This window comes from Brachyistius frenatus, unplaced genomic scaffold (assembly GCF_029030835.1).
Source record: "Brachyistius frenatus isolate BFR_SWC_R1_liver_20210118 unplaced genomic scaffold, ASM2903083v1 Contig_94, whole genome shotgun sequence".
Classification (NCBI taxonomy): Eukaryota; Metazoa; Chordata; class Actinopteri; family Embiotocidae; genus Brachyistius; species Brachyistius frenatus.
Window position 1 is genome coordinate 1,175,344 of NW_027210693.1, and position 27,533 is coordinate 1,202,876.

A 27,533-nucleotide genomic window follows, 5' to 3' on the forward strand; every position below is an offset into this window, starting at 1 on the left:
TATACTGTGCATTTTATATTTTATATTTATATTTTTTACTGCTATTTTATTTTATTGCTTTTCTATTATATTATTATATTCTATTATTTTATTCTATTGTTTCTATTATTGCTTCTGTATGTATGCTGCTGTGGCGAAAAAAATTTCCCCTCGGGGATTAATAAAGTATGTACCTACCTACCTACCTACCTTGAGAGCACTTCACCTTTGCCAAGATAATAGACATAACTCTGAATAAGAGTGCACCTATGCCACTTTTATGGATGTAATAACATTTATGTAGCTATTTAAAACAAAATTTTAAAAAAATAGGTTGGAGAATTTCAGACAAACTATACACAAAGGTAACATAGGCTTACTGACGTAGGCTGTACCTTTATTCAAAGATATAACATGTCGAGCAACAAAATGCATGGGAGAGAAAAAGTAGAAAAGTGTTAAGTCATATGTAAAATGCAATGCATGACAATGTGGGAAAATGTAACAGTAAAAATTAAATGTGCAAACAGTTTTTTGGTTTTTTTTTTGCACTACTTTGCAACCGTAGTTGACACACAGTTTACATGGTCACCAGTTGCAGGACATCTCCGAGGCAGCATCGCTGTTCCTTCGCGTACGAATGGGCGACCAGCCAAACTCCGACGCCGCGTCCTCCGCCTGGTGGAGACGTCCCCATCGGTAGCCATGTTTGGAGCCCTGTTTCCCTGCCCATGTGCGAGGCTTTGGATTCATCTGGAAACATACAAGAAAAAAAACCAGTGAAGAGACTAATGCTCTGTTCTACCAGGTAAGATATACTGACATGGATCAAATCTTTTCTTGTTAAAACTCTAGTTACAGACAATAGAAAATCTGAATTATTTAATAGAGATATGCAACAATTATGATGCAAATAAGCCATCAATGTACAAGTTTTTTTTTCTTTCTACACAACCTAAAAACAAGGCTGGACTACTATCCCGGTCTTTGTGCACTTCAGGTAAATATGGCTGCACTTCTACAGCACAAATAAAAATGTAAATAGGAGGCACCGTAACGCAGCTCCTGCAGGAGTGGCTCTGACCAACTCTTTCCCATTCCTATTTCAGTATGATATTATATTTCCATGGTGTATACCCTTATACAAATTTGTGTTTCGGCAAATGGCCTTCAGTGCATTCATCCTGCAGCTGCCTAACTGTTTCCTAAATCTGTTAGTGAAAAACAGTTGTTGGTGTTTACACTTGTGTCTATTTTCCGTCATTGCCCGAACGCTGTCATCCTGCTCACATGTTAAGAGAAGACAGGCAACCCCCCCCCCCCATTCTTCACTGATAATGTTGGTAAGAGGAAATGAGTGCCACCCTGAACCATGTATGCACAAAATCTTTGATTATTAGTTCTGCTGACATTTATTATAGAAGCGTTACACAATATTCACGGTGCTGTTTAAAAAAAAAAAAAACATCACTTTGGCTTCCCATCAGAAATTCCATCTTGTTTCCCACCTGAATAAAAACTGTAGTGTTCATGTGAAGAGTCTCCACTCGCTCAGACAGGTGATTCAACCAGTCCATATGGTCACTGATAGACTGGCTTAGATCACCGTTGCTCTGTAACAGAAGAAAATAACGACATAACACAATAGAGCTGAATCAAAATGACTTTTGTTCTGTTTTTAATCATAGATTGGAGATTCTGACTGATGTACCCCAGACAAGTTGTCCTTCAGTTCAAGGGCAGTGAGGCGAACATGCTCCAGTTTGTCAATCTGCTCTTTCAGACGGTCGTCCAGCTCCTGCATCATCATCAGGCCTTCGTCTGGCCTGACACCTCCCTTGGAGGCCATCCTGGGTCGCAGACACAGACCAGTTACTTAAAGAAAAGATGAACTTATAATATAACGTTAAACCTGTCAAAATGTATCGTCATTGACCAGGAAGACACTCTTAAATATAGATTTATTTTTTTTTCATTTAGTGGGTACAGGCCACCAGAGGGAGACAGAGCTCTGACTCTATACATACTTGTGTACGTGTATATTTATTTATATATATATATACTTATTTCCTGCAGGGGACCTCTCTGTGCTGCAGTGCTTTGTTACTTTAATAACAGGTGATCATTAAAACCAGTCAACCATGAGAAAATACATTTCAAACTGCTCTGCTGATGGCCAGTGTGTGAGCAAAGGACTTCAAAATATGGGAGCATGTCAGCAAACTGTTGGTTTTTCCAGCTGTTTAATTGTTGCAACGGGATGATTATCAAATTTAATTTGTTATGTGTTATTTATATCCCTAGATAGGGTTTGCTGTGATCAGAAGTGTCCTATGAAGGTTTAGGTTGGGCCCCAACAATGTCATTTAGTAAAGCTGTGCCAAAAACAGAATATAAGTCTTCAACCATATCAACAGGACAAAGAAACGTTCAACTAACGGCAACTTTCATTGTTTATTCTGTCAGCTGTTTTATAGGTGAATCAGTTAACTGTGTAGTCAATAACATGTCAGAAAACAGGATTTTAATTTTTTTTTCCTAGGATTGCGAACACAAGGCCCGCCCTCCTCTGCGTCTGATTGGCTGAGCTTGTTAGGTTAAAGGGAAGGAAGACTGACGATTGGTTAGAGTTAGGGCGAGAATATCAGAGTAGGCCAATCAGATGTAGAATAGGGAGGATCACGCCGTCGCCATCCTACGAAAAATATATCGCATCCAGGTAAATATGGCTGCCAAATTGAAATCCAGTTGCTTTACAGCACTCACTTCTCAACTGCTCCTGCACGTCTCGTCATTTAAACATCGCTTGCGGCAAGACGTTGTAAACAAAAGCGAAGTTACCTTGTTTTTATTGTGACGTAGAAACACCCCCAAAACTCTCTGGAGGTAAATCTGCAATAAATCCTGCGGTGAAAGTTCTCCCTCCGAAGAAAAAACTTTGTCCGTCCAGACTCGCCTCTTTGTCCCGCAGAAATATCCGGAATCGGACACTTCTGACGTCACGGCGCCTGATTTTCACGCGTGCATTATTATTATTATTATTATTATTATTATTATTATTATTATTATTATTATTATATTATTAGAAGGTTTACTTCTGATATAACACTAAACAAACTTTAAAAAGTTCAGTGTAGTACCGAAACTTAGAAAATACGTTTGGTTTTCTGCAGTTTTAGTGAACTTTAATAACAAAATAATATCAAAAACGAGGCTTGAATTAATGAATGGTCTGCAATACAACAACTGTGCTTTTTCAACCATTTGAAATTGTGAATTAAAAAATTATGTTGTGCTATTTAAGCCTGCTTTCCCATTGGTCTATTCTATGCTGGTATCTGATTGGTCTATTCTATCCTGCTTTTTGATTGTTCTACTCCATGCTGTCTTATTTTTTATCACATTTTGGTGATATTTTGGACAGCATGCTATAATATGAAAATGTTATGATATTTTGGACCACAGGCTATATAATAACGTATTTATAATATTTTGGACAACCTTTTTTTATCACTTTTTGGACAACATTACTTTTTTTTTTAATCTCTTTTTGGACGACATACTATAGTATGCCATTTATAGCCGTAATATTAATGATCATTTATTAAAAATCTATTTGCGTAAATATTTTATTAAAGCATCAATTCAATCATTCAACAATATTGTCACAGTTTTATGGGATTTGTTTAAAATAGATAAAATATTAGTTTTTATCATTTGATGCCTGGTTCTCTACATTTAAATCCTGTACTGCAAACAGATGCAAACACATAGAATTTACAGCGACCACCAAAGAATTTTTGTTTTGTAATCCAGCTCATCTACAAACCATTTTCTGCATGGATTCCACGGTTTAAAGGATAAACAAAGAAACAGGACAATGTTTATTCCAAATATGGTTTTATGGCAGAACCATGCATAGCAAAACTGTCCATGCAAACCAACTTTGTTTTGATAATAATTAATTTCAAAGTGGAAATTTGGTTTTAACCTTTGACAGTGTTTGAATGAGAATAGGATACACAAAAGGTGTAGCTTTTGTAAAAAGACACTCTTTGTATTGTAAAACATTTGTACTAACTTGTGAGGCAGTGACTAAGCAGATGAGTACAACATAATTTGCACAAAGATAAACTTAGTTTCTTAGGAGAACGCTTACAGCTGATATAATGATGAATTTTGAGCTGGCAGTACTCGGATGTCAGGAGGAGCTGCTGGTCTGTGGCCTCCAGTTGAGTTTTTCTGCCGTTTTGAGCACACAGATGTCCCCTCAGCACAGCCTAAAACTTTCAAACTCTTTTTAAGCTTGTGGTATAGAGTATCGTATAGAGTACGCTGTTAAAGCTACTTCCATCAGGGACACTGGATATTCCATAAAACCTCCGCTAGCAGTCCCGATTGTACAATTATTTCCCCATAATTTCTGCTTTCACAAGAATTTGAGGCACAATTTTAATATCATAGCGAGAATACAGAATCAACAGTACATTTAAGAAATCACAACTGCTTTATTTCTTTCTCTTTCAATAAGTTTTTTTTTTTTTTTTTTTTTTAACAAGGGAGCGTAATGACCAAATACCTGAAAGGAAAAAGGTCAGGTAGGATAAATAGAATGCTGGATCAGCTGTAGAAAGCACTGGTCCTCTGATGAAAAAAAAAAAGAAAAGAAAAGAAATATGCATCTTAAAAGTACAAAAAAAAAAAGTCAGGGCAACATTTTGGTGCAAGTACAATGATGAGAAGCATCAAGAGCCTTTGCAGGAAGGGATAAGAGGCAGAAAGCCTCCACGCCCGACAGACCTAACAAGTGAAAGCAGTCCTTTCCGAGAAGACGGTGACCTTTTAAACATTAAATCCTTTATAGTGCCACAATATCTAAAATGAAATGTGGGTTTAAGCCTCCCCTCGCTGACGAGGCTCGACTGTACAGTTAAGTATGCATTTACACGTTTACCAGTGGAACACTGTCATAAAGATTTTGTAGTGTCACGGAGCATTATAGTAAGCAGTAACATGAACCCAGTTATGACATTGGCATGGTGAGTTTCAAAATGAGTGTGCGTTACAAACAAAACCAAACCAAAAAAAAAAACACCAAAACGATAAACGATGATTCCAACAGCTTCACATTTTTCAAATAGAACAAACACTTGTAAAAGTCCTTCGTAGTCCACTGGAACTGCTCTGCTCACAAAACAAAGCTGAAGCGAAGATTGTATTTTAATTCAACAAGCAACGCTAATAAAACACCCCTCGTTTGTGATCATTAGCTTCCAACAGGGAAAAAAAAGAAGTTATTTGGACCCTGATTGTGATTATAGTACGGCTGCATTTATTGCTAGTGCCACCTCAGAGACCAGATGTTGAATAATCAAATGTGATGAGACTTGTTTCTTCACAATTCCCCAGCAGTACTGTTAAGTGGGATTTGAATGAAATTAGAGAGAAAAGTCTTCAAGGAGTCTTTAAAGGGAAAAAAAAAGAGGAAAAAAAAAGGCAAAACACCCCCCGAGGTGAAGGATGTAAATTAAAAATAAAAATAAATCACATCACATCTTTAATAACAGACAAGTTTGATTCATTACAACCTAAGCAAAGCGATAAAAAAAAGCAAACATTTCATTCAGCTTTTTTGGGATCCTTTACAGCAATTGTGAATAATCTCCGAACCAAACTTCACATCGAACCCAAATTGTTGGCAGCCGGGTCGATCAGAATCCACACAGATGATGTCAGCACGACGAATGCTGAAGTTCAGGTAGTCTTTGTGAAATGTTGCTAGCTTCTAAGTAGGAGTCCTGCGAGTTTGCACACGTTCAGCACATCACATGCACACGCTGTATCAACGCCAGTGAAGTTTCTCAGGGAAGCAACATGATTTTGATAAAACGTCCCATCTTTTTTTTTTTTTTTTTTTGTCTTTCAATTTACAGAAGAGAGGTGAGCAACAGAATGTAAAAGCAAAGAACAGTTTTAAGGAAAGAAGTTATTTCTACCAATCTAAGCAGATTCTCCAGTTCATGGGCTGAACCCCCAGACGATGCATTTCTGGGGAGATGTTTACCATGTTGACATGCAATGATGTCCAAAAATTATTTGTTTTTGTTTTTTTCAGGGTTAATAAAATAAGTCCTTTACCAATAGCATGAATGGAGGGTCATGTCTTCAAAACTTTATTTACCAGCAAAATACCAAAGAAAAATGACAACAAAGTGCCCCACTGCATTTCAAATTTGTTAAAAAAAAAACTTTTAATTGACTTTGCTTCGTATAGTAAGTCGTATCAAGTGTTTTCCTGGTCTTAAGGGCTACTGTCCATAAACGGAGTAATTACAGTTTGGCAAAACGGTGTGAAAAATGAACCATCTTGAGTTGGCCATTTTTTATTTTCCCCCACTTCAGAGAAAAACACAAAAAGCAAATGTCTTTTCCGTTTACCAATCTCCCCATAAAAGTGACTAATAATAAATTAAAGAAGGACCTTGAAGAGATCTGCTTAAAAGACTGTTTTGTGTGTATGCATATATTTATATATATATTTATATATCTCTATACGTGGTGTGAAATAATAAGCGTCCCGTTATGAAAGTTCATGAGGGGCAATTCGTTATGATGTCTGCATGTATGCCCCTTGCCCTCGGTGCCTTGTGATCAGGTGGTTTTCGAAGGCCCAGACGTCGGTCAAGGAGCTTCGTGTCGGCAGGCTCGGTGGTGATGAGGATTTTAAGGTCCATTGTTATGCCTTGCCCTCTTCTACTTTGACAGCCTGGGGTTTGATGGCTCCAGTGCGTGCTGGTTTGGCTTGCCCGGCGGAGGGTAGGGGCTCCTGGAGTTTGCTGGTCATGCCCCCGGGCGGTGTTTTGCCCTCCCCCACTGCCTTGCGCACGTCTCGCATTGTTTTATTCTGCACAAAGAAGAGGCAGAGTTACTGGGACCTGCCGCGGCGCCTGGCGAGATATAGATAGATATACACACATTCATGCATTAAACAAGTGTTTGGATTGTCCAAAGCTGCTGTTCAGGGATCAGGTTAAAAAAAAAGAAGAAAAGTAGATGTTTAACCAACTACACACCAAACATTTCTAACTATAATGCTGAATCTTAATTGCAGCAAACTATTCATGAGCATCAGACCAAATACAAAAATGGAACAACTGATTATATTTAATGATACAAAAGTTGTTACTGTTACAACAATAAAAAAAATAATTATATTTTTACAGTACAGTTCACTCCACACACACATTATCACTGCAGCTATCGACTGTATAGAATAGACGATTGCAGATTAATCTTAAATCACTAATTTATTCAGGAGATATCAGATACGACAACTAGAACTTTACATTGAAAGTTAAAGCACACAAACTCAGAAACACACAATCAATTCAAATAGAGAAAAAGAAAATGGATGAAATTAAATTACCTATATTTACAGTGGGTGGCTCACCTTCATGCCATCCTCTGGCCCTTTGACTGGGGGCTCAGGGACCGAAGGAGGGGTGGGGTGGGGGGGGTCACGGACAGGGTTGGGGTAAGGGGGGGCGGATGATAACGGGCTTGTTGACCTGCATAACAGGTCTCTGGATAGGGTTGGGGAAAGGGCCAGTGGTGGGGGGGCGCATGTGCATCACCATGCTGCCTTGAGCAGGTGACATCTGTTGGTCATGGGAGTGGGGGGATGGGGGGGAGGAAGTGGGGGGGGGGGGGAATACATGAAATACAAATAGTTAGCATGCTAGTACTGAATTTCTTAAGGAATTTTCACACTTTGTCAAAATACAGGAAATAGTCACAGGTTTGTTTTGTATGATTTCCAACTGTATATAATAATAAATTATTGTTATATTACATTTTTACAGGTGAACCCTGGATTATCATTTCGAGACAGACTGGCGAGCGCTTTTGACAGCATACTTAAACATAACTAACGTGGAAAAAAACCTGTAGTATCAGCCTATATTAAAAAAATGGCCCGATTAAATAAATGCATTGCAACATTTGTGCGTGAAAAATAACTACCTGCTGAGTAAAATGTGTAGGTAGAGGGCCTATAGGCCCCCCAGGACCAGAGGGCTTCCCACTGGGGCTGGCAGAACCAGGCCTGAGGAGGAAAGAAAATTAAATTCTTCAAATAACAATGGATTACATATGGAGAGTCAGCTTTATCTACAGTTCTACACATTCGAGTTGTATAAATGATTTCCAGCCACCTGTAGGAACCTCCGGGCATGCCCTGGGAATGATTGGCCTTATCAGAGAACTGGAAACCTTTCATTTCCATCTGGGAACCCTGAGAAAGGGGCGAGAAAAAGACATCTCGTTACTACACAAACGTCGGCTGCTTGTTTCCATCAGGATGGATCGGAGAAACGACACACTAATGGTGAGCTTGACTGTACCGCTAGTTCTAGTAGATCAAATGGATTTTAACATTATTAATCTGAGGGTTCGGTAACAGATCGGGAAGGCTCACCTCTCTGCTGCCGGACATGAGGCCCGGCTGAGATCCGGGTGGCATCATCCGGCGTGGAGCTCCCACTGACAGGTTCTGGCCCTGCTGCAGCTGGATGGACTGTGGGAGGATGAGATGCTGCTGAGCTGAACCGTAGCGCAGCTGAGAGCCAGGCAGGGGCATCGTGACCTGGTGGAAATCAACACATTATCCATGTTAGAATTCAAGCCAACAGCTCAATAAGGCTCTGGTAATAATAAGGCGTATACCCGCTGGACTCAGATGAATGCTACGTAAAAAAAAAAAATCAAATCCTTCTGAAATCTGACAAACATCAAGAAGAATAAAGTATCTTGAGCTCTCATGAAACTGAGCTCCAACGATCCACCAACCTGGATGAGCTGAGAGTCCATTAGTTGTGAAGAACCCATCCCGGGCCCCTGGTTCATCTGACTGTCATAGACGAGCTGCTGGCTGCCGTTCAGAGGCTGGTAGTGCGAGCCGGACTGTGACTTCACCATGTCTGAGGGCTGCATGCCGGGGAAAGCCGAGTAAGGCCCCTTGAGAGGGGCCCCGCCCGACAGCACCAGGGGGCTGGGCTGTGACAGGTTGGGATGCATGTAAACCTGGGACCTGAAAGGCAGCAGAATGAGTGACAAGAAAACATATTAAAATACATTTTCATACATTCAGGTTCCATCTGTGTGCCACAAACATTCGACAGACAATTATGACTTCAGTGAGGCTCAGTAATGTGACCAGTAAGAAGTCGTGGAAAACAGAGCTGGCGGTACCTGAAGGGAGGAATGGAGTTGAACATCTCTTGGGACTGAGAGACGGGTAAACCTCCTCGAAGCCCCAACTGAGCCTGAGCCTGAAGAGATGTATGTAAAGAGATGGGAATCTGCTGGGCTGCAGCCGCCTGGATGGATGAGCACACGTGACATCATGACAATCTGATGATTGAACAAAAAAACAAGCCCGTGTTCGTGTGCGTGTTTAGTTTTCTAACCTGTTGGTAGGTCTGCTGCTGCGTCATGGTGGGAGGCACGAGGCGCGGCTGGCTCGGAAAGACGTGACCGTCCAGATACAACGGAGGAATATGATTACCTACATCCGGGACAAAAGAAAACAGGCTTTTAATTTTCGTTCGTAAAAATGAATCCTTCATCAAACAGGGAGGTGGAAGTGTAGATTTACCTTGCATGGACATGGAAGGTGCTACTGATGCAACCGGCATCGGCGGCATGGAAACTCCTCCAAAAGAACTGTAGCTGACACCGGTGGATGAGCCAACGCTGCAGGGAGGTTGAACACTTGAAACGCCGCCGCCTGGAGAGCCCTGCTCGGGGAGGGACTGGGAGTTCTCCCACGCCTTACGAGCCGATTCCATCTGCACAAAAGGAATAATTAACAAGTTTATTTACACATAAAATAACAGTCAGTGTTGCTTTTATGTTTGCACAAAATGTTCCCTTCCCAAGTAAGGGTTGCATAGACTGACGAGTCTTCATCGGTCACATGTATGAAAAGATAAAACTCAATTCAAATACCTTGAGAGTGAGGTCAGCACTCGGGAAGGAGAGAGGGTTGAGATTAATGCCAGGCTGCAGGTGGTTGGAGCGAAGCATAGGGATACTCTGATTGAGCACCGTCTGTTTGAAAAAAATTAATAATAGTTAATATACATACTTTTCATAAAAAGAAATAATAATAAAAAAAGACACTTCACCATTATCGTCAAAACAACTTGAGGCATTGAGATAATGGTTTCAGCTGAAACTGTCAGACTTTGTCTTTGATGCATTTGGATTACCTAAAACTCGATTTATTTACAAAACACCACAAAAACATAATATATATATGTCATAATGACTTACGTTGGTGGTGAGTGCATCCTGAAGCTTGTTCACAGGATTGGACACGGGCACCGGGGTCGAACCCGGCGGGAGGCTGAAATCAGAGTCTTTGGCACTGACGCCAAACTCAATGGGAGGCACCGGCAGCACAGTGTCCACGTGGAGATCCACGCCGTTGACTGGCGTGATGGGGCCTCCCTCCAGCCTGTCAACACCTTCAGAGCCCTTGCGGTGCTTCAGGGAGCGTTCGTTTCCGATGGGACCCGGTTTGTGCTGTTCTTTACTCTGTTCTGGGCCGGCATCAGAGTCCTGGTGGAGAAGAGGGGGGAAAAAATAAATTAAAAAAAGCACATTTAAGTTTCTCCAAGTAATTATTTGTCAATGATTAGGCAGAAAAAAAAAACTTTTAAAGAACTGTTTTGTTTTTGGGTTTTTTTCAGACAGAAAATATGCAATTTAGGTGGAGTCTTGTATGAGCGACGGTATTTCCGTACCTCCGAGTTGGGCTCGCTGCCAGTGTACGACACCTGTTTAGTCCACGAGTCTCCCCCTGAAGACTGCACCGAAAGAGCTGAAAGGACACGCGAATGCCAACGGTGATTATTTGTGAAGAATGCAATTAACTCAACACACATCGATTCCATTCGGAGGCCTTAAACATTATTCTGCCTTGAAAAATATGAAAATGTTCATGCCTTTAGAAAAGTGATTTATTCAAGGAGACTTTTACGAAGTCCACCAAAAACTGTTTAGAAATGTCCTATTTTGTCTTAATAGTCCCAACGACATTATGAGGAACAAAGCATGAACAGAAAAGCAGGTGTGATCCTACCTGAGCTGTTGGTCTCCCAGATTTCAGTTCCCAGGTTGTTGGAAGCGATTGCTTCCTCAGGTTGTTCGATGCTCATGCTTCCCTGCTTCTTGGCAAAGCGTGGTGGTATCTTGGATGTGATTGTCCTGTTCTTCACAGACACCTAACATGGGCACGAGGAAAAGCTTAAACTTCATACTTTTTGCAATTTTTTTTTACAGAAATACTGAGCATATGTTTAACTTACAGCAGCTCCCTGTTCTTTCCTCCTCCTGTCATCTTCCAGTGGGCGTCTTTGCTTTTTGGACAAGGCGTCCTGGTACCCATCTGGATTCGAACCCGGTCCCCCCACGTCTCCCTCAACTACAAAACAGGCAAGTTGTCAGTGCAGGATCATTTGTAGATGGGTGACAGCTGCATGATGAATAGTCTGTATTTCTTCTATCTTGCAAGTTACTTGCACATCATCATCATCAGGTATTTCAACTTATATCAGATCCATTAGTAATGCTAATTTCATTTCTATCAACATGGAAAACACAACATTTAAAAAGCTGGACTCACTTGGGTAGCTGCTGAGTTCATATTGGGACAGAGGTTCGGCAATGTCTGTCTTAACAGGTCCTGGCTTCAGCTCCTTGTCTAGTTTCTTCCCAGAGGGCTCACTGGACTCCCTCTCCTCGGGCGCCTGCTCGATGCCGTAGACTGAACTTGAATCATCTGGACTCCTGCTGACAACGGAAGAGAGAGAGAGAGAGATAAAGATTTATTTAAAGGGCATGTTTGTTTTCTCAAAGTAATGAGAAGTACAAAATTGGTGTTTCAGCTACTTTCTAAGCAACACATGGCGGATAGCACAACGTTCACCTCACCTCTTACAAGAAGACCCTCCATTCTGCCAACTGTCGCTCCTGTTAGAGGCCGAGTTGGGCGGATTATCAGGTGCACGGACCATCTTGCCCGCTTCCAGCAGTGATGGTTCTCCCTTCCTGTTTTGCCGCTCCACCAACGGTCTCTGACTGGAGAAGCTTCTCTTGGAAAGTTCCCTCTTCTCCCCGGAGCCTGGTTCACTGTGTCCGGAGTCGGAGGGAATATCCCCGTGGCCCTGGGTAGCCATGCCTGCGCTTCCACCCCGCTTCTCTCTCCAGTCCCCGAAGTCGCTGTTTTCTGATCCCGTCTCCCATTCCTCTGTCTGACCGGGCTGGCTAGGACGTCCGGAGTAGTGGCCGCTGGGCCAGTTGTCATCCGCGCTGCCTTTGCTGCGACCTGGCCAGGGGTTTGCAAAGTCTCCATTGATGTACTCGTCGCTCGTCCACTGGTTTGACCCGGGTTCACGTTCTTGTTGGAGACGACGGAAGCGCGGAGGCTTGTCTTGACGCGGAGGACGCCGTCTCCTCAACATCTGTCTGTCAGGGTTTTCGCTGTCGATGTAGTATTCCCCTTCACGGTCTTCGGTGCCGTTTTCCATGAAGGAGCCAGTAAATTTAGGAGTGTACTTGAGAGCATCGCGTTCGACCGGGGGTCTGCGGGAGTAAGTGGTCTCGGCTCCGGGACCGTAACCATTTTCTTGCATGGAACCACTGCTGAACTGGGGGCCACGGCCCCTCCACGTCGAGATGTCCCTGGATCCTCCGAAGCCTCGACTGTAGCTACCGGTGGTGTTCAGTCGGGGAGGGAGAACGCGACCTCCGAAGCCTCGGCCGACCTTGGTCTTTTCTCTGGACTCTTGGGCTGCCTGGTCGTCTGTGTACACCTTGTTGGATCTCCAAGAGTCTCTGTCAGCTTTACGGACTTCTCCGGTCTCCGTGTAACCTTCACCGTTTTCAGACCCCTTCTGGCGGCGCCGCTTGGGAAGTTCCTCGTACTCAGAGGCTTCACTTAAGGTCTCGCTGACATTTCGCCTGCGGGGCTTCCCTCTCTGGAACTCCTCAACCTTGATAAGGTCTCTGGGTGGTGCCCGACCTCTGCCAGTCCGTTGAGTGCCACCGCCGTTGTTGTTGTTATAGGCCCCTCTGAGATTATCTCCACCTCGGCCACCGCGGGTTCCACCTCTTGAGTTAAATTCCCTGAAGCCTCTGCTGCGACCTCTACCCGTCCCCCTGATTGCACCGAAGGCCTGTTCTTCATCGATAAAGATCCAGTTATTGCGCCGTGGGGCCTGTGGTTCTCGGTTTTCCTGGATTTCTCTCGGTGACTGGCTCTTGCCGGTGCTCCAGGGGTTCTCCTTGGGAGAGTCGTCACCGTGGGTGCTCAGCGGCCGGTCCGTTTTGCTGGGAGCTGGTGACTGACGCTGCCTCTCCTCAGGCTGCTTCTCAACGACAGGTGAGGCCGAGCGCCTGTTGCTGGCCGGCTGATTATCTTTCTTCAGATCATAAACATTAGTAAGAACTTCTTTCTCCAGGCGATAGGGGACGGGCTTCTCCTCAGGCTCCGGTTTAGGTTTTTCATTCTCCTTATCTTCCACTTTGAGAGCTTTAAGAACTGGTTTCTTGATGGGCCCAGTTCTGCGGGTCATGGTCCGTCCACTGGTCTCAGACGGCTGGCCGACACTACTACTGGAACTGGAACTGGCTTCAGACCACTGGCTTTGGGCACTGTTGAGTCCGCCATCTTGTTTCTGGCTACCATCTCTTTTCCAGTTGTCCTTGGAGCAATCTAAGGTCTCATCGTGAGATTCAAAGCCGTCCTTTAGATGCTTGTCTCTTGAGTCTTGTTTTGGGTATTCACTCTCTGAGTGATTCTGAGAGAGGTTCTGAGCAGTGGTGAGCAAGCCTTGGTCGTGATGTTGGTGTTCTCGGTCAGAGACTCGGCTCTGGTAAGCATGATGGGGGAGGTCATCTTGAGAGTGGGTCAAACAGTCATTGGCCCTCTCTTCATAGGAGTCCTGTTGGGTGGGGGCCATATCACCTCTGTGGAAATAAGGAGAAACAAAAAAAGGTGAAGAATGACAAACACAAGACAGAAGCCCATCATAGGATCCCGTAACACTGACAGATTGTCACACTTTCTATTGTTATAGTCTGACCGTCTAAGTTATCCTTTAATTCCACAATCATGATTGAACACAGAACATGTTGAAGGAAGTAATGACGAGCATTTTGCTTTTCACAACGGATTCCAGTGACTATAATCAAAATACAAGAATACTTTATGTCTTAATTGAAGGACCGTGATATTAACTAACCTGTCATCAGGTTGGCCGCCGTCCGAGCTTTCATGCTGTCTCTGATAGGGTGGAGTGAAGCTGCGCAACGGGTAGCCATCTTGGTTCCACATCGGGTAAGGCTCGGTGGAAGGTGCTCGTCTCTCCTGGTGCAGGCTGGGATGGCATCCGTCATCAGAACCAGGACTGTTCAGGTGGTCTTGATGCATGATGGGTTTTACCATTCCTGCTAAAAATACAAAAATTAAAAATGACAGATGTCAAACTGGAGTTTTCTATAATAGGACAGCTGAGGCTATTTTTTTTTTTTGTTACGGGATGTGAACACAGAAATCATTTCAGCCACATTTTTGTTTGTCTGACAGAACATATTGGTTCTCATTTTAAAATCATTCCAGATGTCAAGACTACGTGACAGCTCACATTTTACTTGTGCTGTACGTCTGGAAGCAAGCACATTTTTACACTTCGAATGTAATTGCCTTCATTCTGCTTCCAAAACATGATTGACCTACAGCTCAATAACTGTGTGGCTGCATGCAGACACACACTGCTGCGGCGCTGTTGTGCCGTCTACAACACAGCTTTAGTGTTTACCTGAAGAATGGACAGCACCGGGGTAGTAGTCCACAGGAGATCGTCCTTGGGTCATGCGGGGATCCATGAAAGGCGGCATCATCATCCAGCGGGGATCAAACCCGAGGACATGCGGGGGATAGTAGCCACGCTGGGTGTGGCTGGAGCCCGAAGGAGCAGCGTGACCCGACTGCTGCCAATGCTGCATCTTGAACACTTGTTCCTATGAAATGTGTACAACGGACACACTTAAGAAACGGTGGGCAAAATCCAGACTCCTTGTTCAGTCATTGAAACTAATATGAGGCTTTAGTAGTCTTAGCTGGGTCAGGAGGATATCTTTCAGTGTTTCAGTCTATCCCTATCCCTCAAATATATATTTTGATTAAACACAAAATGTTAAAGATGCTCTAATAAAGGAATTAATGACTTACAGTATAGAGCAAAAATGCACTAATGCAATCAGTCTTTTTTTTTACATCACAAATTATAGCATTTCATAGGAGAAGCACCGGTTTTACTATGAACCGACAATTCTTGCTGCCTGACCTGATTGTGAAATAGAGCCTTTGATAATTAGTTATGGGGATGCTGTTTGATCTCCCCCAAATCAAATGGAAGAAAAGACCAAGACAGCCCAGACCAAACACTCCGCTCTCCAAATAAAAAAGGATTTTTATATACTGGAATCATATTTGCTAAAAGCCATCCACAGCTTCTCACACTAACAGCCGTGTTCGTGTGTGTGTGTGTGTGTGCGGATGATTATGCCAGCTGACCTGATGCAGGGTAAATAGGTCAGCCAGAGAGATGTCTCAGGTGGAAATCTCTAATGCAGTTAGCAAAACAGCTGTTCCAGGCAGTTAATTTGTGTGTTTGGAAAAGCTGCAGAGAGCTCACAGTTTTGGCCCCGATATACAGTGAACCCTCGCTATAACGCGGTTCACCTTTCACGGTCTCGCTGCTTCACGGATTTGCATCGTGCATTGTGTTCTGCATTCTGATTGGCTAAACAGTCTCTCCGCTTCTTCTCTACCTGTTTGTCAATAACGTTGCGGTTTAATATGTACACGTACGTAAAACAGCTTGCCAAATTAAAAATAATCGATGGTGGCATGTCGGTTTATAAGAATCTTTTTGCCCAGAAGAAAAAAGAGCGACAACAACTACCGATAACTATGTTCTTCTCTCGAAAAACCACACCTGCACCGCCGGCTTTAGAAGAAAGAACCGCTGCAGAGCGGAGTCAGGATGCAGCGGCTCAGTCAGAAGAGCCGTGAAATACACGAGTCACTATTTGTCCTACTGTACTTTGTATTTGTTTTCATAATCATTTTTCATTTCCTCCCGTTCTAATCCAATGACTCGGGTCGCAGTGGGGCGGTGCCGATCTCAGCAATTTGAAGCCTTCAGTTCGTATTGATGATTAAAATTATTATTTTACAGTACAGTAGTTATTTGTAAAAAAAAACATTTATACAGTACTTTTATTTGTTAAACAAATGCTTGGGCCTGTAAAAAGGTTTTGTTCTTTGGTTTCAATGTATTATGGAGTATTTCATTGTATAATAATTGTAAAAAAAAAAAAAGGTTACTACTTCACGGATTTCACCTATCACGGTCTCTATTTGGAACGTAACCCCCGCGATAAACGAGGGTTCACTGTACACCGTTTTGTGAGAATAGTCATTTCTGTATGAAGGAGGAGTTAGCAGGACCCGTAGAGAAGTACACCAGGTTGAAATAAAACAGGAGTTATCTGTAACAACGGACCAGCCAATGACCAAGAAATATTATGTGGTTCAATGCTTTTCATGTTTGTCAATTGAAATCCCTGTTTCCTTGATCTCTAGAAAACGCACTTGTCGCAACAAAACCACTTGACAGGAGAGAAGAGGCACCAGCTGGTTCTGACCTGCTGCTGCTGGTGATGCTGTGGCTGCTTTTGAAAGCGGGGCGGGATCGGTTTGGAGGGATGACGTCCACAGTAGTCTCCTGAGGAGGGGGAGGAGGGCTCCTGGATTTCATCCTCACTGCCACGGTAGGTAGAGAAGCCGGACTCGTCACGGTAACTGTGGCCAGGCGAGTTGTCTGCGGGACACTCACTACCATCTGGAAACCATTCGAATCACAAAGCATGCTTAGATTTTTCATTATTGCAAAATATCTATACATAACTATAATAAATGTAGGTCAAAATGTAGAAGTACACTTGCAGTTCATTTTTGTACCTTTTGTGCTGTACGGCCAGGTCTCATGCTGGCCTTTACTGTGCTCCCTGTTTGGCGACAGCGGGACTTCTTTTCCCTCTCCCTCCTTCTGGCCGTCCTCTGGCCTCGACATCTGCCTTTCGGTCTTCCCAAACTTCTCATCCAGCCTTTTGAGTTTTTCGGCACATGCGGCCAGCCGTTCCTCGCGGGCCCGCCTCTCTTCCTCCTCCCGCCGCCTGCGTGCTCTTTCAACAGCCTCAGACAGCTCGGGCGACACGTACTTCGCCCTCGCTGGTGCCTGAGTCTGAGACTGGCGCTGGTGATCATCCTGGTCGACCAGTGGCTCACCTTGGATTTTCTGCTGGGCCTGGAGGGGGTACAGAGGCAGTTAAATAGTGGAGGGCTGCTGCTTTGTGCTGCTTTTTTCTTTCTTTTCAGAAGTATAACAATTGACCACTTAAATCATTTTTAAAGCTTTGTAAAACATTAATATTGTATCCTTTGAGAAAAGACTTTAACTAAGAAATATTTTTTTTACTCTTGAGTGATGAAAAAGATTTCCTATTCAAGCATGTAAGTTCGGAGGTGGGCAACCAGAGCAATCAGGTTCAGTTTATAAGTGTTTATAAAATGTTGTATTCCTCTAAATTATTGAAACATGGGGAAAATAAGAGGAAGGATGACAAGCATTTGACTTGGTCCAGGAAGCTCAGCCACTCACATCGAGAACTTAAAAGCCACAAAGACTTGTTTAATGAGAGACCATTTTAAATATGTAGGTCTAAATGTACAGCATTTCCATTTTCCACATCCATTTCACTCGTACAGCAAAAGGCTCAGCAAGTAAAGAGTGGTCAGACTCAGATCACTATGGTTACTGCAAGGTTATCTCTCCTGATTCACAATGACAGTCTCACTTGAGGGCGTGTGAAGGCTCACTGCTTTTCATATGCTTTAAAGTGGTCTTTTGCGTCACAGTCACAGAGGGATTCAGGTACAAGATGCGTTTTCACAGTGAATATCATCATAATGAGTTAATCTTGGACCTTCATCTTTTGAGATTACTTATGTAAGTAGGAAAACACTCCACTGGGTGCCGTTACCTGGGAGTCCGTGGGGAGATATCTGCCGTTGGTCTTCCTGGGAGGCTCGTGGTGGTGATGTTGGTAGGAATAACTCTCCTCAGGGCACTCCTGGGGGTAAGACGCCTCACCTGAACTCAGGGAGGATTGGCAGTCCCGCTGGCTCTCTCTCTCTCTCTCCCTCTCCCACTCAGTCCTAGAAAAGTAAGAAGCCAGAAAGCCTTTAAATAACAACCCAACAGTGACAGTAAAGGGTTCAGAGCAACTGTAAGCGATGAGGAAAGAGTTCTCACCAGAGCTTGTGTTTTTCACCAGCAGAGTGTTCATCTTCGTCATCACTGAACTTGAGCTTCTCACTATAATCAACTTCTTCATGAAGTCCTGAAAAAAAAAAAAAAAAAAAACCACAATAAAAAAAGTCAGCATGAGTGGTGATGAAGGGTGTGATGAACAGACACTGATAACAGCGCTTGTGTTTGCTTGCCGTCAGCTATTACTAACCAAAACTAAGAATTCTATTGTACGTGATGATTTACAGAGTGGAGTGATATCAGTACTTTCAAAAAAAATTTCTGCTATAATAAATGTACAGATATGTTTTGATGCAAAGATGATGAGCGTGTTGTTGTTGTTGTTAACCCCAGTAAACTGTACACGAAAGTCCACTTGACTCTGCCTGCTGTTTGTGAGGAGCTCAGCTTAAACTCATGTAAACAGGCAGCGACATGGAGGAGAAAACAAAGTGGAGAAAACCACCGAAGCACAAATTACCACTTAAACCAGGCTTTAGGTGTCGTCCCTTCTTCACACTATGTACCGGAATTTCTATTATCGGAATAATAATTAAATGTTCTTACTTGGCAGCTGATAATGTATCAGCAACAGATATAATGTAAATCCATGGTAATGAATAAAGAAATACAGCAACTTCACACAAACTATGATGATAGAAAGTATACAGACACGTCATATAGAAACATCTAACATGGCAGTGTGAACTCTTATCTGGTCACACTAAAAGAGGGAGCTGGAGGCAATTAGACGAGTCTTAGAAATACTGACCAGCCCATCCATCCTCACAGTCATTGTCAAGCTCGTCCAGATCCTTCAAATCATCTGGATTAATAATAGCCGGGCGTTGTGGTCTGTCACCAGGCCTGCGGATAGGCTGAGAAGAGAGTCGAGGCGCAGCTCGGACAAAGCGGTTCTCTCTCCTCGCATCGCCACTGCAATCACAAAACAGATGGTGAAACGAGAAATGAATAACTGCTGGACGTCAAACTGTTTCATTTTGTGTGGATATTCAGAATGAACTTACTTGACAAGTTCAGGTTTGGTAAAGTTCTGCCTAAAAGTGGGTTTGCTGTCAAATCGGGCTGGGGCTGCTACGGTGGTAGGAACATGGTCGGTACCTGGGGCTTCACGTGTGTCTTTGGAGCACATCTGAAAACAGCAGGATCATACGGGGGTGTTCGTATCAGAAGTACAATGGACTGGGTTTTCTTAAACAATGGCCTGAAAAGTCAAATGAATCATATAGCACTCACAAATGCAGGCAACATGTCATGGTAGACAGCAGTTGAAGTGTGGTGAAGCTGGTACTGCAGGGCAGTCGGGACGGTTGTTCTGCGGACAGGCTGGGCGGGTCGCAGGGAGGGCTCCTTGGGGTCGATGCTCGGTGACTGAGCCGTCACTACGCTGGAAGAGGTGGTGCAGGTGGCAGAGGAGGGGTGAGATGAGGCTGGAGGGGTGCCGGTCTCACCCAGGGCAGTGAGCTTACACTCGGGTTCTGCTGGCAGGCAGAGGGACAGGGACGAGGGCTGAAGGTTCCTGCCACCACCTTCCCTCCAGCTCGTCACATCTTGGAAGTGGGAAAAGGGAGATATCAGAAACGGTCATTTTTGTACATGAAGAAGTAAATACAGCACCAGACCAAACAAAGTAATGGAGCGGTACTGGTGTTAGGAGCTGGAATATAATTAATGAATATCAAACTGTAATTCCTTCCAATACTCATTACTGAAATAAAATCACCTCACTACTATCCAACCGTTGTTTAATCTTATCGCCGTGTCTTTTAAATACACAGTGAAAAGTTGGTCAATGCTCTGAGTCAGTTTAAAACAAAACGTCGTGGTAGACAGCAGTTGAAGTGTGTTTCCACTCAACAACGAGGGTCAATGGCCAAACCTGGGGGTGTCTAATTTGAGTCAGTGTTTAGAAAACGCGTCAGTAAGTCTGTTGTGCAATTCTACCTGCCTGAAAACTACACAAAGGCATGAAATCAACAATAAACTGCCCTCTTTCCTTTGTTGTTGCAATATCTCTCCTTTAGTTTGTCAGCGAAGCACTAATGAGGTTTAACAGTATCATTACCTTCCAGACTTTCACAAATCTCCTCATTAGCTTATCTATGAGTGTTCCAGCCAACGCTGTGGAGCTGACAGGCAGGAACAGAACTTACTCTGGGGGCGGAGGCTTGGTCCGGGCCCATACGACGGATCGAAGCCGCTTCTTTCCTTGCCAGCCCTGTCCTGTTCTCCAGCTGCCTTCAGCGTGGGAAATTCCTCGTGAGAGAAGGGCTGAAGTCGGTTTGAGGCCCTTGAACCTGATGTGGTCATTGAAGGAAGGCCATTAATCACAATTGGAATGCCATTTGAGTTTAAACACCCCGTTCTGAATTATATTAATCTGAGATGACTCACCATCTTGCTCTACTGCCTTTCCATTTAGCTGGGCCCATTGCTTTGGTCCACCTGCGTTTGTGTTCTGTAGAAATGAAGAGAACCACGGTTACAGTCCAACAGTTTCTCTGACCCATTTATACTTACGTATTTTGCATAAAGACTTCTTTTCTTGTCCAACCTGGGACCGTGAGCTTTCTTGTACAGAATAGCAGTGGGCGATATGGCCCGAAAATAATTTCACGATGTTTGTGGCCATTTTTGCGATAACAATATTATTGACGATATGACAAAATACAGAAAAATATTAGATTATTCATTTTAATTCAAATGATCTCTTAGTTCTATAGTTTGTAAAGAACAGTATCTCAAAGTGAGATTCAGATCCTGTAGACAGGGCCGAGGGGGATGTTGAGGTGCAGCGGTGCAGAGAGCTGCTGCTCTACCAGGAATACCGCGACCAGCTGCAGAGCTTCTCGTTACATATTCGCCGCTGTCAGCAGAACGATGTTTTGGCCTGATTTTCTGAAGTTTATTGTCAACGTTTGCTCATTATTAACGTCGTTTTGGGCTTTTGTTGGACTTTTATTTTGTAACGAGTGGAGTGGTTCACCCGTGCCTCTGCTGCATAACAGTATGACGTCATTATGTCAACAGGTGGGAAAATTGCCATTATCACAATATGAATTTTTTTATATCGGCTAAAGAATTATACCAGCATTATCGTGAACGATATAATATGGCACACCCCTTGTACAGAAAAGGCATTTTTCTTGATTTTTAGGATATCGTTCTTCTGTCCCACCCCATCACATGTATATGAAACAGTTTCAAAGATCAAATAATACACATATATATACACATACACACCTCCTGGTTGGCTATCGGTGAGGGCTTCTGAAGATTGGAGACAGATTTCTGTAAAGCCAGCGGCGGCTGCAACTCCGGCAGCTGTGGTATTGATGCAATAGAACTGTAAATACGAAAAAAGAAAAGAAAAAGACAACTGTTTGTACTGTGACCTGACCGACGGCAAAGGAGAGGAAACAGTCATAAGACTCAAGACTGACTCGTTTTAAAAGACTGGACTTGGTGAACAGCTCATTTCTATGAAGCTAAAAGCTTTATTTTTTCCTGATGCTGCCTGCTGAAAAGGATGTCAGAGTATAAAGTTGATGCTGGTCTCTTGAGGATGCACATCTCCATTGCATCCAATGTTGTTTGCTTGTAGCATTTAAGAGTTACAACACCTAGAACAGCTGTTAAAATACCACTTACACGATGGTGATGTGTAAAAATATTATTACTATTATTACAAAATTAATTGTAGTAGTTTATTTACCTGACCAATGATATAATGATAAGATAAGAGAGCTGGTTTGCAGAACCTTCTCGCCTACCTCTTTTGATCGGGTTGTTCCTGCTTGTTCGCCCATCCTGTACCGTCTTTGGGCACTATAATCACGTTGGGATCGTTTCCTTTGTTTTCAGACTTCAAGCTCGGCAGGTGAGCAGGTGGGGGCATGCGCCGGGCTGCGGCCACTTTGCCAAGACTCTGCAAGCCATGTCGCGGAACTACTGGGAGAGAAAACGCATGGTTGAAACATAAAGAGGCGGAAGAAGATTAATAAAAGGGACTGAAACGAGATAACGGAGATGAACAGAAAGTATTGAGGAGAAAAAACAAACCAAAATCAACCTTACCTGTGTTTTTCTGAGTTTCTATTGATTTTCCCTTGTACTTGTCAAATAGGCTGAGTGAGGAATACTTGCTTTTCCCATCCTTGGACTTGGTTATTTGCCCCAAACGATCGGACATTGCGATGTAATGTCATCGAGTATGGAAATTTTTCTTTGCGCCTTTTCCCAGTGCCTTCTGATTCTGCAAAGAGAAGAAAACATTTCAACCTTCAGCACAGACATCAATGTTCATCAATCACACGTTTGGTGTTAAGATGTGGTAGATTCTGAATTCATTTGATTCTTGTCAAATTTCTTGACTACAAAAAGAAACCAAATCCCTCTTCTTTTTTTAAAAGGATTATGCAGCAAAGAGCAGAACCTTATAATTGGGGTGTTATATGTTCTGTTGTTTACCGGGAGTCATATTTTCAAATGATGTGCGTGTTAAATATTTACTGTGGACCTTCACTACAACTTTTGCTTCTTCTATACTTTGACGCCGGAGCAGAGATGCCAGATATGAAATACGCACAGATGAAGTAGGATTACTGCAATGTTGTACAACTACATACCTTTCTTGTGTTGATGTTCACTATTATAATTCATACGAATATAATTCATGGTTTCCTTCAAATGTAAATTTTGAGATCCTCTCGCAGCCCAAAACTTTTGACCGTGCAGACTATTTGCACCACAACTGCAGACTGCACAAACCAGAAAATCAAAAAGTATGCTTGAAGCTCAATTTAAATAGATCTACACAGACCTTTGCTTGTAATGTGTAGGACAAATCTATATCGCAGACCGATTTGCAATCTCGATTGTCGAAGGTTTAGAGCAGTATACGTGGCTGCATCGAAGGTCTGCAGCAGCCCACATATTTATTTATGAATTGGCCTTTACGAGACCTTTTGGAAACTCCTGCAGGTTAAACAGGGCCGACAAAACATTTTCAAGGTTTACTAACACTGAGAGAAACACTTTAAACCAGCTTCAAAACATCCACTAGCCAGGCAACATAGCAATCAACACCAACACTTTAACATAATCATCAGAAAAATATAATTTTATATTCAGGCTAACATGGTAGATTTTCACTAAATTTCATGTTTGACAGTCAATAGTTGAGTTGTGTGGATTATCTCGAGTAAAAAGGAACATGGCCGTTGGTACATCACCTCTTTAGTTTTTCTAGTGCTTTAAGCACCACAAAATTTAAATTTGGTACCGTCACAAAATCTCAGCAGCACTTATTTTGAAACGACTGATTTGACCAGTGTCCCTTTTAAAAATGAATGATAGTCCGACCAAATTTGTATTGACAGGAAATAAGTGTCATGCCAAGAATCCTTTTTCTTTCTTGAGTCAAACCCCATTTCCATCTATCCTTTCCTTACTGGTTTTATTTTGTAGAAATGACGTGATATTGCCAGAAACTCCTTTGATTTACGGCACATTTTCACAAGACCGATGATCTTAAAGCATTTTATATAAACAATGTGCTTATCCACAGATTCACATATGACATAATCCTAAAGTTATATACTTAAATGACATGAAGTTGTTAGTTCCAACACCGGCGTAACAAAAACAGTAATATGCATTTAGTTGTGATGCAACAACAAAACAATGCTATAATAACCTTAACTGGAACAAAACATTTGGAAACACAAAATGACATCAGACAACAGATGCATGAAAATTTCAGCAAACTCAAATAAAAGCAGAAATCATTGGGTGGCTATTTTTTTTTTTTTATCCTAAATTAAATGGTTATGACAAAAACAATTCTAATCAATTTTAATGTTTCATGTTGTGATAAACGGTCAAACGTGTTATATATACACATATAAATAATATATAACATTTTAATGATGGCTGCATATTATCTAAACAATACATGCAGATTTGTGGACTATAACACACAAAGGGGGCTGGATGCAAACAGCACACTGCTGATGGTTTAATATAAACTATATATATATATATATAAAAATGTAAATCACGTTAAATATGACCATTTTAGCCAAATATGTGTAACTACATTAAGGTACCGAGGCCGCTCAGTTTGAGGCGTTGAACATCACTTATGGCCAAAAATATCTGCCCATCAAGGCGAATTTATTTCCGTATTAAAACCAGTCATGATCTCTCTCAGTTACAGAAAATAATCTCGAAATTTCCACAAAGACCACAAAAATTACACATTTAGTTGCGTTAGCCGAGCGAGCTAACGCTACGAGAGCTAACGCTGTCAATTTCCTGACTTTTGTTTTACTTTTTTTTTTTTTAAACGCTGAATCCACCAGACAGCTAAAAAAAAACCAACAACAACAAAAACTAACGCCAGTAAGTTGTTGTCGATCTGGTGTGAATGTAAATGTGAGTTTTCCGAGTTAGGAGCAACGTTTGACCTCCCGTTAGTTGTCGGGTGTCTTCACCGCAAGCTAACTGGTGGCTAACCCCCCCCCCCATCCCCCCCCCCCCATAAAAAAATGTCTATGTAAACATGAAATGTTGGTGCTCTAGAGTCATATAAGAGAAATACAAATAATAATAATACAAATAAAAACCGTCTTTTCCGTTTATTTATGCAAGAATGCAGAAAAAAAACAACAACATTTGCTCTAAGTTTAGCATTTAGCCGAGTTAGCTCCGACAGTCGCAGCACCAGCCGATCCGGTGAACTTCCCGTGAAGAACCAGAAAACAGCCCCGAGAGGCCCGACGCTCCCCCCCCGCCTGCTCCGCACCCTCCCCCGGTGGTGCGTTTAACATTTTGGCTGACATTATTAAACACAATTGTTTTTTTTTTTGTTGTTTTAGGTGTGTGTGTGGGGTGTGGGGGGGGGGAGAGAGGGGTGGGGGGAGGTTAATCCCTCCAAATAATAAAAACACACTTAGGACCGGTGCGACGGTTCTTCAGCCTTCAGCTTTCTGAGGCTTCTTTCGGGACGGCGTGAAGACAGCGACGGGAACGTAAAGGACGAGGCGATTAAAAATGGCTGCTGCTGCCCAGAACAAAGCGACAATAAAACCGGGCAGCGGAGAAGACGAGCGACGCGGGAGACTCGGCACCGTATTATCCGCGTTCATAACTCACCGATTCAACTAATTAGGGTGTCTTCTGGTCGGTGACAGTGATGTAGTTCCGCAAAATGTTGTATATTCAAAGGATGGATTGCGATTGTAAAGCCGAATCCTCGTCGGTTGAGCCGATCGCAGTGTTGTTGCTGGGGTCCTACCCGGCCTGAGAATGAACGGGGCAGTGAGTAGGCTGGCTCAGCCCGGCTGACAGCGTCACACGTCACGGAACGACGTTGGCGGGCAAGACGTAAATATCGCCCCCTGGTGGTCAATTCGAACAATTACAGGAACACCTCTAGATAGATAGATAGATAGATAGATAGATAGATAGATAGATAGATAGATAGATAGATAGATAGATAGATAGATAGATAGATAGATAGATAGATAGATAGATAGATAGATAGGTAGGTAGGTAGGTAGGTAGGTAGGTAGGTAGGTAGGTAGGTAGGTAGGTAGGTAGGTAGGTAGGTAGGTAGGTAGGTAGGTAGGTAGGTAGGTAGGTAGGTAGGTAGGTAGGTAGGTAGGTAGGTAGGTAGGTAGGTAGATAGATAGATAGATAGATAGATAGATAGATAGATAGATAATAGATAGATAGATAGATAGATAGATAGATAGATAGATAGATAGATAGATAGATAGATAGATAGATAGATAGATAGATAGATAGATAGATAGGTAGATACTTTCTTCATCTCGCAAGGGGAAATTCTTTCGCTACAGAAACATATACAGGTACAGGGCAAAGCAATACAAATGACATTGATGTAGGATGGACATTTTTCCTCACATTACATTTTTCAGGAATATTCATTAGTCTTTTGTGACTTTAAACATTAAAACCTGCAATAAAAAAAATCCCACTAAAATACACTTTATTGAGGCAATAATCGTCAATCAAATAGTGATTAGACATCAAAGAACATATTGTTTTATGACGAATAATTTCACCTCACAACTATATGTTGTGCTAAATCTGTCCAGAAAGAAATGTGTAAGAAAACACATTTTGCAAATGTCACACGTGTAAAGCTGAGGAAAATTTTACATGCTAAATATTTAGTTATTATCTTTGAACAAAAACAATCTCTTTTTCCTAACTTTTCATTCATCTATGTACACAAGCTAAAAAAAAAAACATGTTGTTCTTTTTTCATCATCGCAGAATTTGGTTTTGTTCACAAGGAAGTTGTCTGTAATAAACATCTTTGAAGGGCTTCTCAATGTGACTATACTTACCTCAGGCAATATGACAAGACAAAATTATTGAAGATAATGAATGACTTCAGGTGATGAAGGAAACATTTATATAAAACATTCATATCTAAATGGAGGTTTCATTATTTTTTTTTAAATCCTTTTAATTTAGCCATTAATTAAACTGATGCCAGGCAACGGTCACCACAGAATATACCTATAGTCTTTTTAGTGCTGAGGTGTGGTTACGCCAATTCCTCTAGAGGGAGCACTTGTCTAAGCCTTTTTTGTTGTTTTCATAAAGCTGCACGTCTTCCAGTGATCCAGCAGCTTATAGTCAACCAAAGAACTGGCCTACCAACCACACTTATCCACACAAAGACACACTTGGAAGTCCTGGGAAGGATGACAGAGGAGCAGTTTTACAGACAATCACCAGAATATCTTTGTTTATCACATGCGCAGAGCGACATACCTGCAGCGTACACAGAGGTCAAGTGGCACCTGACAAGTTGTGATGTCTAATGTCACCTCTATCTATTTTCTCACGCAGAGCGTAAAGACAAACAACCTCGTACCAGGTCAAGTTGTAATGTTTCGCTGGGAAATAAATTGTTTGAACCTTTGCCCTTTGCTTTGACCTTTTTTGGCACTAATATATGGGATGAACTATCCTCTGGGGACCTTAAATATCCACAGTAATTTCATGGAAGTCTGTCAACTATTTTGAAAGCGAACGAATCATCTG

The 27,533-nt window shown here is 42.4% G+C and overlaps 1 protein-coding gene across 1 annotated transcript; it reads right to left on the reverse strand.

The window, feature by feature from the left end:
• Positions 1-5,523: 5,523 nt before the first annotated feature.
• prrc2b (proline-rich coiled-coil 2B) lies at positions 5,524-25,751 on the reverse strand. The gene is given in 32 exon segments (XM_069710842.1): positions 5,524-6,883; positions 7,430-7,523; positions 7,525-7,637; positions 8,002-8,083; positions 8,193-8,272; positions 8,456-8,623; positions 8,827-9,067; positions 9,229-9,356; positions 9,447-9,544; positions 9,635-9,827; positions 9,988-10,089; positions 10,315-10,602; positions 10,788-10,864; positions 11,126-11,267; positions 11,352-11,467; positions 11,669-11,835; positions 11,977-14,013; positions 14,289-14,496; positions 14,865-15,066; positions 16,759-16,955; positions 17,075-17,420; positions 18,157-18,331; positions 18,429-18,516; positions 19,198-19,361; positions 19,454-19,578; positions 19,683-19,996; positions 20,600-20,743; positions 20,841-20,904; positions 21,690-21,792; positions 22,220-22,394; positions 22,524-22,701; positions 25,605-25,751. Coding segments are annotated over 31 exon segments (6,714 nt in total). The 5' UTR covers positions 22,639-22,701; positions 25,605-25,751; the 3' UTR covers positions 5,524-6,715.
• Between the last annotated feature and the right edge of the window lie 1,782 nt (positions 25,752-27,533).